The sequence below is a fragment of the Ursus arctos genome, unplaced genomic scaffold, assembly GCF_023065955.2.
Source record: "Ursus arctos isolate Adak ecotype North America unplaced genomic scaffold, UrsArc2.0 scaffold_20, whole genome shotgun sequence".
Classification (NCBI taxonomy): Eukaryota; Metazoa; Chordata; class Mammalia; order Carnivora; family Ursidae; genus Ursus; species Ursus arctos.
The window spans coordinates 25,793,256-25,805,338 of NW_026622875.1; the positions used below are offsets into that span (position 1 = coordinate 25,793,256).

Below are 12,083 nucleotides of genomic sequence, written 5' to 3' on the forward strand. Positions count from 1 at the left end.
ATTTTCATTTTTATATATATTTTTTTCTACAGTCCGTGGTGGATGACTGGATTGAATCATATAAACAAGACAGGGACATCGCACTTCTGGATTTAATCAACTTTTTTATCCAGTGTTCAGGATGTCGAGGTACGTAATGTTGGGATAAATAATTACATCGAGTCTGTCAGTCCAACAGTGTCAAATTTACTTCGCCTTTCTTTAGTTATATATAATCCATCCTAGAACTATGTGCTAATCTTTTTCTGGTAAGGAAAATTATTATTATTTAAGGATATTTCATCTTGTTTTGTTCAGTTTTGCTATGAAATAAAGATTTCTAAAATTTTATGAAATTTTGAAGGAAATCTAAGGTTTGTTTAATGAATTTATGAATTGACTTTTTAGATCATAAGCTTTTATAATTAATACTTACTGATATTATTTGTACTTATGCTCCATATTAGGAATTTTGCAAGTTGCTAACATTCAGTATTTTATATCCTTGTCAGTATTTTGGTCCTCATTGTACAGATGAAGTACTTGAAGCTTTAATAATTTGCTTTAGGAAACATAAGTACCAGAATCTGATTTCTTAAGTTTATCATCCATTGGAAATATGTAGACAGTTTTTTAAAATAAAATGTAATTTTATTTTTATCATATTAATAGGTAATTGATAGAATTGATAGATATTTTTCTTCCTAGGAATAAATAAATCTTTTTTTTTTTTTTTTTTTTTTTTTTTTTTTTTTTTTTTTTTTTTTAGGAATAGATAAATCTTAACAGGTTCTAATGTGTTACATGGGGGAGATCAGTTGGTAAATCAGCATTCTTTGCTTTTCAGCACATAGAGTACAGTGATCTTTTATTGAGATCACTAATACAGTTGATTTCTCGAAGCCTTTCTTATTTCTGTTTGTCACTCACAGTGTTGACATAAGTAGTTTATCAAATATTTACAGAGCACCTGCCTTGTACTAAGCACTCACACATGTTATCAAGACAGTCTCTGCAGTATTAGAGTATGTGTAATTTTCAAAGGAGGCTTTATTAGAAGGAGCAGAGAGGGAAATATACCAATAGTTAAGTAAAAAGTACTCATCAGTGTCATCTCAATAACAATGCTTACAATTTAATGACAATTTAATATGTGTTATGCTTTGTATTTTATATGCATTTGCTCATTTAATATATTGGTTAATAGTCAGATCAGGCAGTTGTGATTTTTATAGATCAAGAAGCTGAGAATAAAGGCTGAGGTAAGTTTTGGACATCATACAGTTAGTTAAAGTGCCAAACTCAAGATTCAGAGTCAGGCTTGTCTCAGTCAGGATACTATGGTAATAACAAAGAGGGGCTTCTGATGTAGCCCAGGCTTTGTTATCTCTATGTATGTGTAAATGTTGGGATATTTGTAAGAAAGCACATGTCAGAGGAAGAAACTCTGTGGTGAGACTGAGGCTGAGGAAAAGAAAGTTAAAGGGGACAAGGAAGACGGAAGTTAACAGATGATGTATAAATACCTAAAGACAAGAAAGCAGGGTGCACTCTTGAACGTAAATAGAGTTTGAACCTGAATCTGAGAGCATTGAGATTGGTGAAGAGTGGCAGGAGATTATGCGATTTGGAGGAAAGTGACTGTTAATTTTGTAGTCTTAAAATGGATATAAGGCAAGCACTGAGTGATGTACTTCAAATGTATTGTCTAACCTATGTAAGTGTTCTGTTGGATTCTGTTTTGATTTTAAAACAACTTGTGGTCTTTAAATTTTTTCCTTTTTTAATTCATTCCCAGGATTCAAAAGACCAAAAAGCTTTAGAATATATAAAGCAAAAAGTCTTCACGACTTCCTGCCTTCCCATCTATCTCCACAGAGTTAACTTCATTTAACTACTTTGTTGTACATTCATCTGTCTATCTGTTGGCATTATTTATCTAATTTCTGTATGTATAACTGGGAATATATATTCTTTCCTTCCCCACCGCTCTTATACAGAAATACTCATGTATAGGGAGCTTTTTTAATACAGCATCATAGCATTCCTTTGTGCATGTGTACAATAATTTAGTTTAGTCTTTTATTAAAAGACCATTGCATTGGGGCTCCTGGGCGCCTCAGTCGTTAAGCATCTGCCTTGGGCTCAGGTCCTGATCTCAAGGGTCCTGGGATCAAACCCCGTATTGGGCTTCCTGCTCAGCAGGAAGCCTGCTTCTCCCTTTCCCACTACCTCTGTTTGTGTTCCCTCTCTCACTGTTTCTCTGTCAAGTAAATAAATAAAATCATTAAAAAAAAAAAAAAAGACCACTACATGATTTGTAGTCTTTTGCTATTACAGTACTGTAATGAGTAATTTTGTGTATACCTTTTTTGGTCTTTGTGGAAGAATGTCTGTGGGAAAATGAATTTGTAAAATTATATCAGATATTGCCTAACTTCTATAGGAATTGTTCCCATTTTTACTCCCATTAGTAATACAGGAGGATGTTTCTTCTTAGACTTTTCCACAAAGTATTTTTATCAAATTTTGGGGTTGGCCTTATGAATGCTGTAAAAATGATGTGCCAGTGTAATTTTTAAAAATTGAGGTGAGGGGCGCCTGGGTGGCACAGCGGTTAAGCGTCTGCCTTTGGCTCAGGGCGTGATCCCGGCGTTATGGGATCGAGCCCCACATCGGGCTCTTCCACTATGAGCCTGCTTCTTCCTCTCCCACTCCCCCTGCTTGTGTTCCCTCTCTCGCTGGCTGTCTCTATCCTGTCGAATAAATAAATAAAATCTTTAAAAAAAAAAAAATTGAGGTGAAATTCACTTAACATACAATTAGCCTATTTATTTGGTTATTTATTTATTTATTACAATTAACCATTTAAAATTGTACAGTTCAGCAACTTTTAGCATGTTCACAATGTTGAATGTTGTGCAACCTCTTCTCTCTAGTATCAAAATGTTTTCATCACTCCAGGAGAGTACCTCATATTTATCAAGTAATCATTCCCATTCTCCATTCCTCCTTTAGTCCTTGGCAAGTTCTAATCTGCTTTCTGTTCCTATAGATTTGCCTGTTTTGGTCATCTTATATAAAAGTAGTTCTACAACTTGTGACCTTTTGTGTCTGATTTCTTCATTTAACCATAATGTCTTCGAGGTTTATCAAGGTAGTGCCATATATCTGTAATTCATTCCTTTTAATGGCTGAATAACATTGGGGTGTAGATCACAATTTTTAAGTTTATTCATCTGTTGATGGACATTTGAATTATTTCCACCTTTTGGTTATTGTGAATATTGTTACTGTAAACATTTATGAACAAATTGTGTTTGAGTGCTTGTTTCTTGATTTTGGTGGGTAAATATGTAGGAGTGGAATTGCTGGATCCTATGGTAATTCTGTTTTCCTTTTTAGGGAACCATCAAATTGTTTTTCACAGCAGCTGTAGCATTTTATATTCCTCCGAAAAATGTTATGGGGATTCTTATTTCTTCACCTCCTCTCTGTACTGTTTTCTACAGTGGCTGCACCAGTTTACATACTCACCAACCGTGCACTAGGGTTCCCTTTTCTCCACATCCTTGTCAACACTTGCTGTTTTCCAATTTTTTAATTTTAAGTGTCCTAATGGGTATGAAGTGGTATCTCCTTGTGGTTTTGATTTGTGTTTCCTTAATTATCAGTGATCTTGAACATATTTTCATGTGTCTCTTGGCCATTTGTATATCTTTTTTAAAGAAATGTTTATTCATGTCCTTTATTCATTTCTAAATTAGATAGTTTTCCTTTTGTTGTGCATTGTTTAGGGGTCTGTATATATTTTGAATACTAAGCTCTTATCAGATACATAACTTGGAACTACTTTCTTCCCCTTTTGTAGCTTTGTCTTTTCACTTTCTTAAAGATGTTCTTTCATACTCAAAAAGTTTTAAATTTTAATTTAGTCCATTTCATTTGTTTTTATTTTTTGCTCATGCTTGTAGTGTCACATCTAAGAATCCATTGCTAAATAAAAGGGCATGAAGATTTATGCTTATGTTTTTTTCAAATTGAGACAGTCCCCTACTTACTATGGTTCAACTTGTGATTTTTTTTTTTAATCTATTTTTAAAGATAGATTTATTTATTTTAGAGAGAGAGGTGGGGGAGGGGCAGAGAGAGTGGGATAGACAGTCTTATGCAGACACCGTGCTGAGCACGGAGCCCAATGTGGAGCTTGATCTTATGACCCTGAGGTCACTACCAAAACTGAAATCCAAGAGTCCCATGCTTAACCAGCTGCGCCACCCAGGGACCCCTCAACTTGTGATTTTTTTTTCACTCTACAATGGTGCAAAAATAATATGCATTCAATAGAAATTGTACTTTGAATTTTGAATTTTGACCTTTTCTCGAGCTTAGAGATATGTGATAGGATGCTGTCTCCTGATACTGGGCAGAAACAGTGAGCCACACCTCCCAGTCAGCCACGCAATACTGATGGTAAACAACCAATACACTCAAAAACCATTCTTTACCTCTACAGTCATTCTCCTTTTCACATTCAGTAAATTGCATGAGGTATTCAACACTCTATTATAAAATAGGCTTTGTATTTGATGATTTTACCCAACTGTGTGCTAAGGAAGTGTTCTGAGCTAGACTAAGCTATAGATATTCAGTGGGTTGGATGTATTAAGTGCATTTTTTTACTTAATATTTTCAGCTTACGTACGATGGGCTTATCAGGTTGTAACCCCATAAGTGAAGGAAAGTGAAGGAAAATCTGTAGTTTTACAGTTTTAGCTTTATAATTAGGTTGTTGATTGTGGTTAATTTTTATATATGGATGATTTTAATTTGTATTTCTCTTGTGAGTGAGGCTTGAGAGCTATTTCTATTACCTTTTCTTTGAATTCTCTGTTCCTGTCCCTTGCCAGTTTTCCTTTCTAGTATCTTCTTAGTTTCTGAAAAGGCATTTAAAAACTGGATTTTAAAACATTTTGATAAAAGTCATAGAATGATCTTTTCTTAATATGATTAATGAAGAAGGCACACTGTCTTTCACATCAGTGGAATATAATAGAAATCCAGAAATATACCCAAGTACTAGTGAAAATTTAGTAAGTGTATCTTAAAACATGTGAAAGAAGAGAGGCAAATTGCATCTACACTGAGATATCATTTTTCACCTATCAGATTGATAAATTTAAAAATTACAAGAATACTCTGTTGGTTAAGCTGTTAGAAAATAGACATTGTTACATTGTTTCCTGGAATAAAAATTGATACATCTCTGATGGAAAGAGATTTGGCAATATCTACCAAAACTACATTTGTTTTTATCCAGCCATCCTACTTCTATAAATTTGTCATGAAGATATGCCTCCAGAATTAAGAAAATACAGGCACAGGGTTACTTAATACAATATTATTTGCTATTGCAAAAATTTTGGAAACAACCTAAATACTCATATATAGGAAAATGATTAAGTAAATTGTCACAGAGGTACACAATGGAATTTTGTAAAAAATTCCACTGTGAAAAAGAATGGGAAAGATCTCTGTGGACTGATGCAGGGAGATTTTCAGGATACATTTTTAAGGGCGAAATGCAAAGTGCAAAAGAGTGTCTACAGTATGCAACTTTCTTGGGAAGAAAGAAGGGGAAAATGGAATATACATATGTATACCTTCTCTTGAGCAAATGGAAACAGAGGAAAGACCAAACAGAATATTGACTGGCTATCTGCAGGGTGTGTGTGTATGTAAATGAGGTGGAAAGTCTAGAGGGAATTGGGGTGAAAGGGTGATACTTAATTTGAATATGCCTTCTTTTAAATTGAAGTATAGCTGACATACAATATTAGTTTCAGGTGTACAACATAATGGTTTCAAATTTATATACATTATGAAATGTTCCCCATGATAAGTACAGTTGTATCTCTCAAGTTATTGTACAGAGTTATTACAGTATTATTCACTATATTTTCTATGCTGTATTTTTCATTCCTGTGACTTATTTTATTTTATAACTAGAAGTTTATACCTCTTAATCCCCTTCACCTATTTCACCTAATTCCTCCCCCTGCCCCTTTGGCATCCATCAGTCTTCCATATTTACAAGTCTGTTTCTGTTTTCTTTGTTCATTTGTTTTGTTTCTTAGGTTTCACCTATATGTGAAAATACCTTAAGGTATTTCTCTTCGTCTGACTTGTTTCAGATAGCATTATACCCTCTAGGTCCAGACATGTCATATGGGATGTCCATCAATTTGCCATGCTGATGGCAAGATTTCATTCTTTTTTATGGCTGAATAATACTCTGTTGAATGTGCACGTGCATGTGTGTGTGTACACACACACATTCTTTATCCATTCATCTATCGATGGACATTTAGGTTGCTCCTATATCTTGACTTTTATATAAAATGCTGCAGTAAACATAGGTGTGCATATCTTTTCAAATTAGTGTTTTCATTTTCTTCAGGTAAATACCCAGAAGTGGAATTACTGGATCATAAGGTATTTCTATTATTAATCTTTTGAGGAACCTCCACACTGTTTTCCTTAGTGGCTCACCAATTTATTATTCTCACAATGCATTAGGGTTCCCTTTTCTCCACACTCTTGCCAATACTTGTTATTGCTTGTCTTTTTGATGCTGGCCATTCTGGCTGGTTTGAAGTGATACTTCATTGTGGTTCTGATTTGCATTTCCCTGATGATTAGTGATGTTGGGCATCTTTTCATGTGTCTGTTGGCCATCTTTATGTATTCGTAGGAAAAATGTCTGTTCACGTTCTCTGCCCATTTTTAAATCAGATTGTTTGGGGATTGAATTTTATGAGTTCTTTATATATTTTAGACATTAATCCTTCATCAGATATACGATTGCAAATATTTTCTTCTATTTGTTACATTACCTTTTTGTTTTATTGATGGTTTGCTTCACTGTGCAAAAGCTTTTTAGCTTGATGTAGTCCTCATTGTTTATTTTGCTTTTGTTGCCTTTGCCCAAGGAGATAGAACCCAAAAAATACTGGTAAGACTGGTGTTCAGAGGTATACTGCCTATGTTTTCTTTTAGGAGTTTTATGTTTTTGGGTCTTACATTTAGGTCTTTAATCCATTTTGAGTTTATTTTTGTATATGGTTTAAGAAAGCGGTCCAGTATTCTCTCTCTCTCTTTCAAATAAATAAATCTTTTAAAAAATTTTTAAAAGAGAAAGTGGTCCAGTTTTATTCTTTTGCTTGTAGCTGCCCAGTTTTGTCAACATCATTTATTGAAGACTATCTTTTCACCATTGTATATTCTTACTTCCTTTGTCATAGATTAATTGACCATATATGCATTGGTTTATTTCTGTACTCTGTGTTCTGATATGTTGATCTGTGTATCTGTTTTTGTGCCAGTACCATACTCTTTTGATTACTGTGGTTTTGTAGTATAGTTTGAAATCAGGAAGCCTGATACTTCCAGCTTTGTTGTTCTTTCTCAAGTTTGCTTTGACTGTATGGCATCATTTGTGGTTCCATATGAATTTTAGGGTTCTTCTAGTTCTGTAAAAAATACTATTTGTATTTTGATAGGGATTGTATTGAATCTGTGGATTGCTTTGGGTTATATGGACGTTTTAACAATATTAAATCTTTCAGTCAGTGAGCATGGTATATCTTTTCATTTGTTTCTGTTGTCTTCAGTTTCTTTCATCAGTGTTTGGTAGTTTTCAGAGTATAGGTCTTTCACCCCCTTGGTTAGATTTATTCCTAAGTGTTTTATCCTTTTTTGCTGCAGTTATAAATTTCTCTTTCTGCTAGTTACTTATTAGTGAATACAAACGTAACTGATTCTTTATATTAATATGGTATCCCGCAACATTACTGATTCTGTTTATTCGTTCTAATGGTTTCTTGATGGAGTCTTAGGTTTTTTTTATATATAGTGTCATGTCACCTGCAAATAGTGACAGCTTAATTCCATCCTTAACAATTTGGATGCCTTTTTTTTCTTTTGTAGTGTTTGATTGCTGTGGCTAGGACTTCCAGTCTATGTTGAATAAAGGTGGTGAGAGTGGTCATCCTTGTCGTGTTCCTGATCTTGAAGGAAAAGCTTTCAGCTGTTTATCATTGTGATGTTAACTGATTTGTCATATATGACCTTTATTATGTTGAGGTGTGTTTCTTCTATATTCTGTTTAGAGTTTTTATCATGAATGGAAGTTGAATTTTGAGATGATCACAGGGTTTTTATCCTTTTATTTTGTTAATGTGGCCTATCACATTGATCTTGCAGATACTGAACCACGCTTGCATCCCTAGAATAAATTCCACTTGATTATAGTATATGACCCTTTTAATATATTGTTGAATTTGGTTTGCTAATATTTTGATCAAGATTTTTGCATATATATCCATCAGGGATATTGGCCTGTAATTTTCTTTAGTATCTTTGTCTGGTTTTGGTATATATGTGATGCTGGTCTTGGAGAGTGAATTTAGAAACATTTTTTTCCTCCTGAATTTTTTGGAATGATTTGGGAAGGATAGGTATTAACTCTTTTTAAAATGTTTGGTGGAATTCACTGGTGAAGCCATCTGATTCTGGCCTTTGGTTTGTTGGGAGTTTTTGATTACTGATTCAGTTTCATTACTAGTCATTACTGATTCAATTTCGTTACTAGTAATCTGTCCAGATTTTTGTTTTTCTTCCCAAGTCATTCTTGGAAGATTGTGTGTTTCTAGGAATTTATCCATTGCTTTTAGGTAGTCCAGTTTGTTGGTGTATAATGTTTTGTAGCAGTCTCTTATTCTTTGTATTTCTGTGGTGTTAATTGTAATTTGTCTTTCATTTCTAATTTTTTAAAGACCTTTCTCTTTCTTTTGATGAATGTGGCTGAAAGTTTATCAATTTTCTTGATCTTTTCAAAGAACCAGTCTTAGTTTTATTGATCTTTTCTATTGTTTATTTAGTCTGTAATTAAGTTTTTTCCACTCTTGTTCTTATTTTTTTCTTTTTACTAACTTTGTGCTTTGTTTATTGTTCTTTTTCTGTTTCCTCCAGGTGTAAGTTTAGATTGTTTGAGCTTTTTTGTTGTTTGTTTCTTGAGGTAGGTTTGTATTGCTATAAACTTCTCTCTTACAACTGATTTTTCTTTTCTAAATATTTTGAACTTCTATATTTCCAATTTCATTTATCTTGGATATATATATTTTTAAAGACACCTTTATTCAGCGTCATGATCAGACTATTACATTTAGCAATCAATAATATGGGTGCAAAAAAAAAAATCTACATTTAAACCCTTTGTTGGAATGCTTTACACTTTCTGTAGAACAGAAACTAAAATAACCTGTTATTCAATTAGTCACAAATACAGTCCTCGAGTTTTTTGCCCATACACATGAGTATTGTCTAAAACATGTCTTCTTTGTTGCAGCTAGGCCCTGCCACCACTGTGCTTGGCTGAGTTCACAAATCTGTTGTAACCTGTAGCTTCCCTGTCACTTCTCTGGCTCTCCTCTCCTGCTGAGCTTTGTTTCCTGGGAGTAATTAAAACCTTCTGCCACTGCCATAGCTACTGCTGCTGCTGGAACTGCCATAGCCACCTTGGTTTTGTGATTTGGCAAAGTATTGGCCTCCACCACCATAGGGGCCAGAGCTTCTGCCTCCAAAATTTCCTCCTTTCATGGGTCCAAAATTTGAGGGTTGATTGTTGTAATTGCCAAAATCATTATAGCTTCTGCCACCTCCAAAGTTGCTTCCATCATTACCAAATCCGTTATCCCATCCCAACTGCCACCATATCCACCACCACCTCAACTGCTGCCAAAGCCACCTCACCCATTGAAGTTCCCTCCATGACCAAAGTTGTCATTCCCACCAAAACCACCTCCATGACCACCACCAAAGTTTCCAGAACCACTTCGACCTCTTTGGCTGGATGAAGCACTAGCCATCTCTTGCTTAGTCAGGGCTTTCCTTACTTCACAGTTGTGGCCATTCACAGTATGGTATTTTTGAATGACAATCTTGTCTACAGAGTCGTGGTCATCAAATGTTACAAAAGCAAAACCTCTCTTTTTGCCACTGCCTCGGTCAGTCATGATCTCAGTCACTTCAATTTTCCCATACTGTTCAAAATAATCTCCTAAATGGTGTTCTTCAGTGTCTTCTTTAATGCCACCAACAAAAATCTTTTTCACAATTAAATGGACACCAGGTCTTTGAGAATCTTCTCTTGAGACAGCCCTCTTTGGTTCCACAGCTCTTCCATCCACCTTGTGTGGCCTTGCATTCATGGCTGCATCCACCTCCTCCACAGTGGCATACGTGACAAACCCAGAGCCTCTGGAGCGCTTGGTGTTGGATCTCTCATTACCACACAGTCCGTAAGCGTTCCCCATTGCTCAAAATGGCTCCTCAGACTCGCATCGGTTGTTTCAAAGCTCAAACCTCCGATGAAGAGCTTCTGCAGCTGTTCAGGCTCTTTGGGAGACTCTGACTTAGACATGATGGTGGTGGGAGGGGAGACTTTAACGATGCTTACTCGCAGCGTCCACGGGCAGAAAGGAGTAATCTAACGAAAGTATCTCTATCTCGGATATTTTCTGATGTACTTTTTTATTTCTTTGTTGACCCATTGGTTGTTTAGTAGAATGTTGTTTAGCCTCCAGGTGTTTGTGTTTTTTTCAAGGTTTTTTTTTTTCTTGTAATTATTAGTTTCATAGTCTTATGATTGGAAAAGATGCTTGGTATGATTTCAGTCTTATTAAATTTATTGAGACTTGTTTTGTGGCCTAACATGTGACCTATCTTGGAGAATCTTCTCTATGCACTTGAAAACTGTGTATTCTACTAAATTTTGGTGGAATGTTCTGTATATATCTGTTAAGGCCATCTCATCTATTGTGCTGTTCAGAGACGGTGTTTCCTTATTGAATTTCTGGTTGAATGATTTATCCTGTGATATAAGTGATGTGTTAAAGTCCTCTACTATTATTGCATCAGTGTCCGTTTCTCCTTTTATATCTCTAAATATTTGCTTAATGTATCTTGGTGCTCCTGTGTTCAGTACATAGATATTTAAAATTGTTATATTTTCTTGCTGGATTTATCCCTTTATCATTAGGTATTGCCTTTCTTTGTTGCTTCCATCTTTGTTTTGAAGTCTGTTTTGTTTGATATAAATATTGCTACCACAGCTTTTATTTGAGGGGGTCTTCTATTTGCATAGAATATCTTTTTCTCTTTATTCACTTTCAGTGTGCAGGTGTTTTTAGGTCTGAAGTGAGTCTCTTGTAGTCAGCAAGCATATAGATGGGTCTTTTTTAGTTTACGTTTGTCCTGTCTTTTGATTAGATCAATTCAGTCCATTTGCATTTAATGTGGTTATTGATAAGTATGTTCTTAATACTGTTTTGTTAACTATTTTCTGGTTGTTTTTGTAGTTCTATTTTGTTCCTGTCTTCTCTTATTCTCTTGCCTGTTGATTTGATGACTTTCTTTAGCATTAGGCTTTTTTCTTTGTCTTTATTTTTTTATGTCTGTTGTAGGTTTGGTTTGTGGTTATCATGAGCTTCGTATATAACATCCTATATATGTAACTGTTTATTTTAAGTTGATGGTTACTTAAGTTTGAACACATTCTAAAAGCATTACATTTTTACTTCCCCTTCCATGTTTTATGTATACAATGTCATATTTTACATCTTTGTATTTTGTGTATTCCTTAATGAATTATTGTAGGTAAAATTGATTTTAGTGTTTTTGTCTTTTAACCCTCGTACTAGCTCGATAAGTATTGATCTACTTCATTTACTGCGTTTTTACTTTTCCAGTGAGATCTTTTCTTTTCACAATTTTTATACTTCTAGTGGTTTTTTCTTTTCCACTTAACAAAGTTCCTCTAGAATTTTAAGACTCATTTAGTGATGAGGAACTCCTTTAAACTTTAGTCTGGGAAACTCTTTATCTTTCCTTCAGTTCTGAATGATAACCTTGCCAGGTAGAATATTCTTGGTTGTAGTTTTTTCCCTTCAGCACTTTGATTATATCACACAACTTCTTTTGGCTTGCAAAGTTTTTCTTGAAAAATCGGTGTCCTTGTATGTAACTAATTGCTTTTCTCTTAT

The 12,083-nt window shown here is 34.5% G+C and overlaps 1 protein-coding gene and 1 pseudogene across 6 annotated transcripts in view; one reads left to right on the plus strand and one right to left on the minus strand.

Moving 5' to 3' along the window:
- The window catches only part of STAG1 (STAG1 cohesin complex component), a 432,120-nt gene that overhangs the window by 191,976 nt on the left and 228,061 nt on the right, over positions 1–12,083 (plus strand). For all 6 annotated transcript variants that reach the window (XM_026497089.4, XM_057315808.1, XM_057315810.1 and 3 more), the window contains one exon: positions 33–129. In XM_026497089.4, the coding sequence (XP_026352874.1) occupies positions 33–129 (97 nt within the window). The remainder of the gene's footprint in view (positions 1–32; positions 130–12,083) is intronic.
- LOC130544369 (heterogeneous nuclear ribonucleoprotein A1-like) lies at positions 9,238–10,495 on the minus strand (annotated as a pseudogene).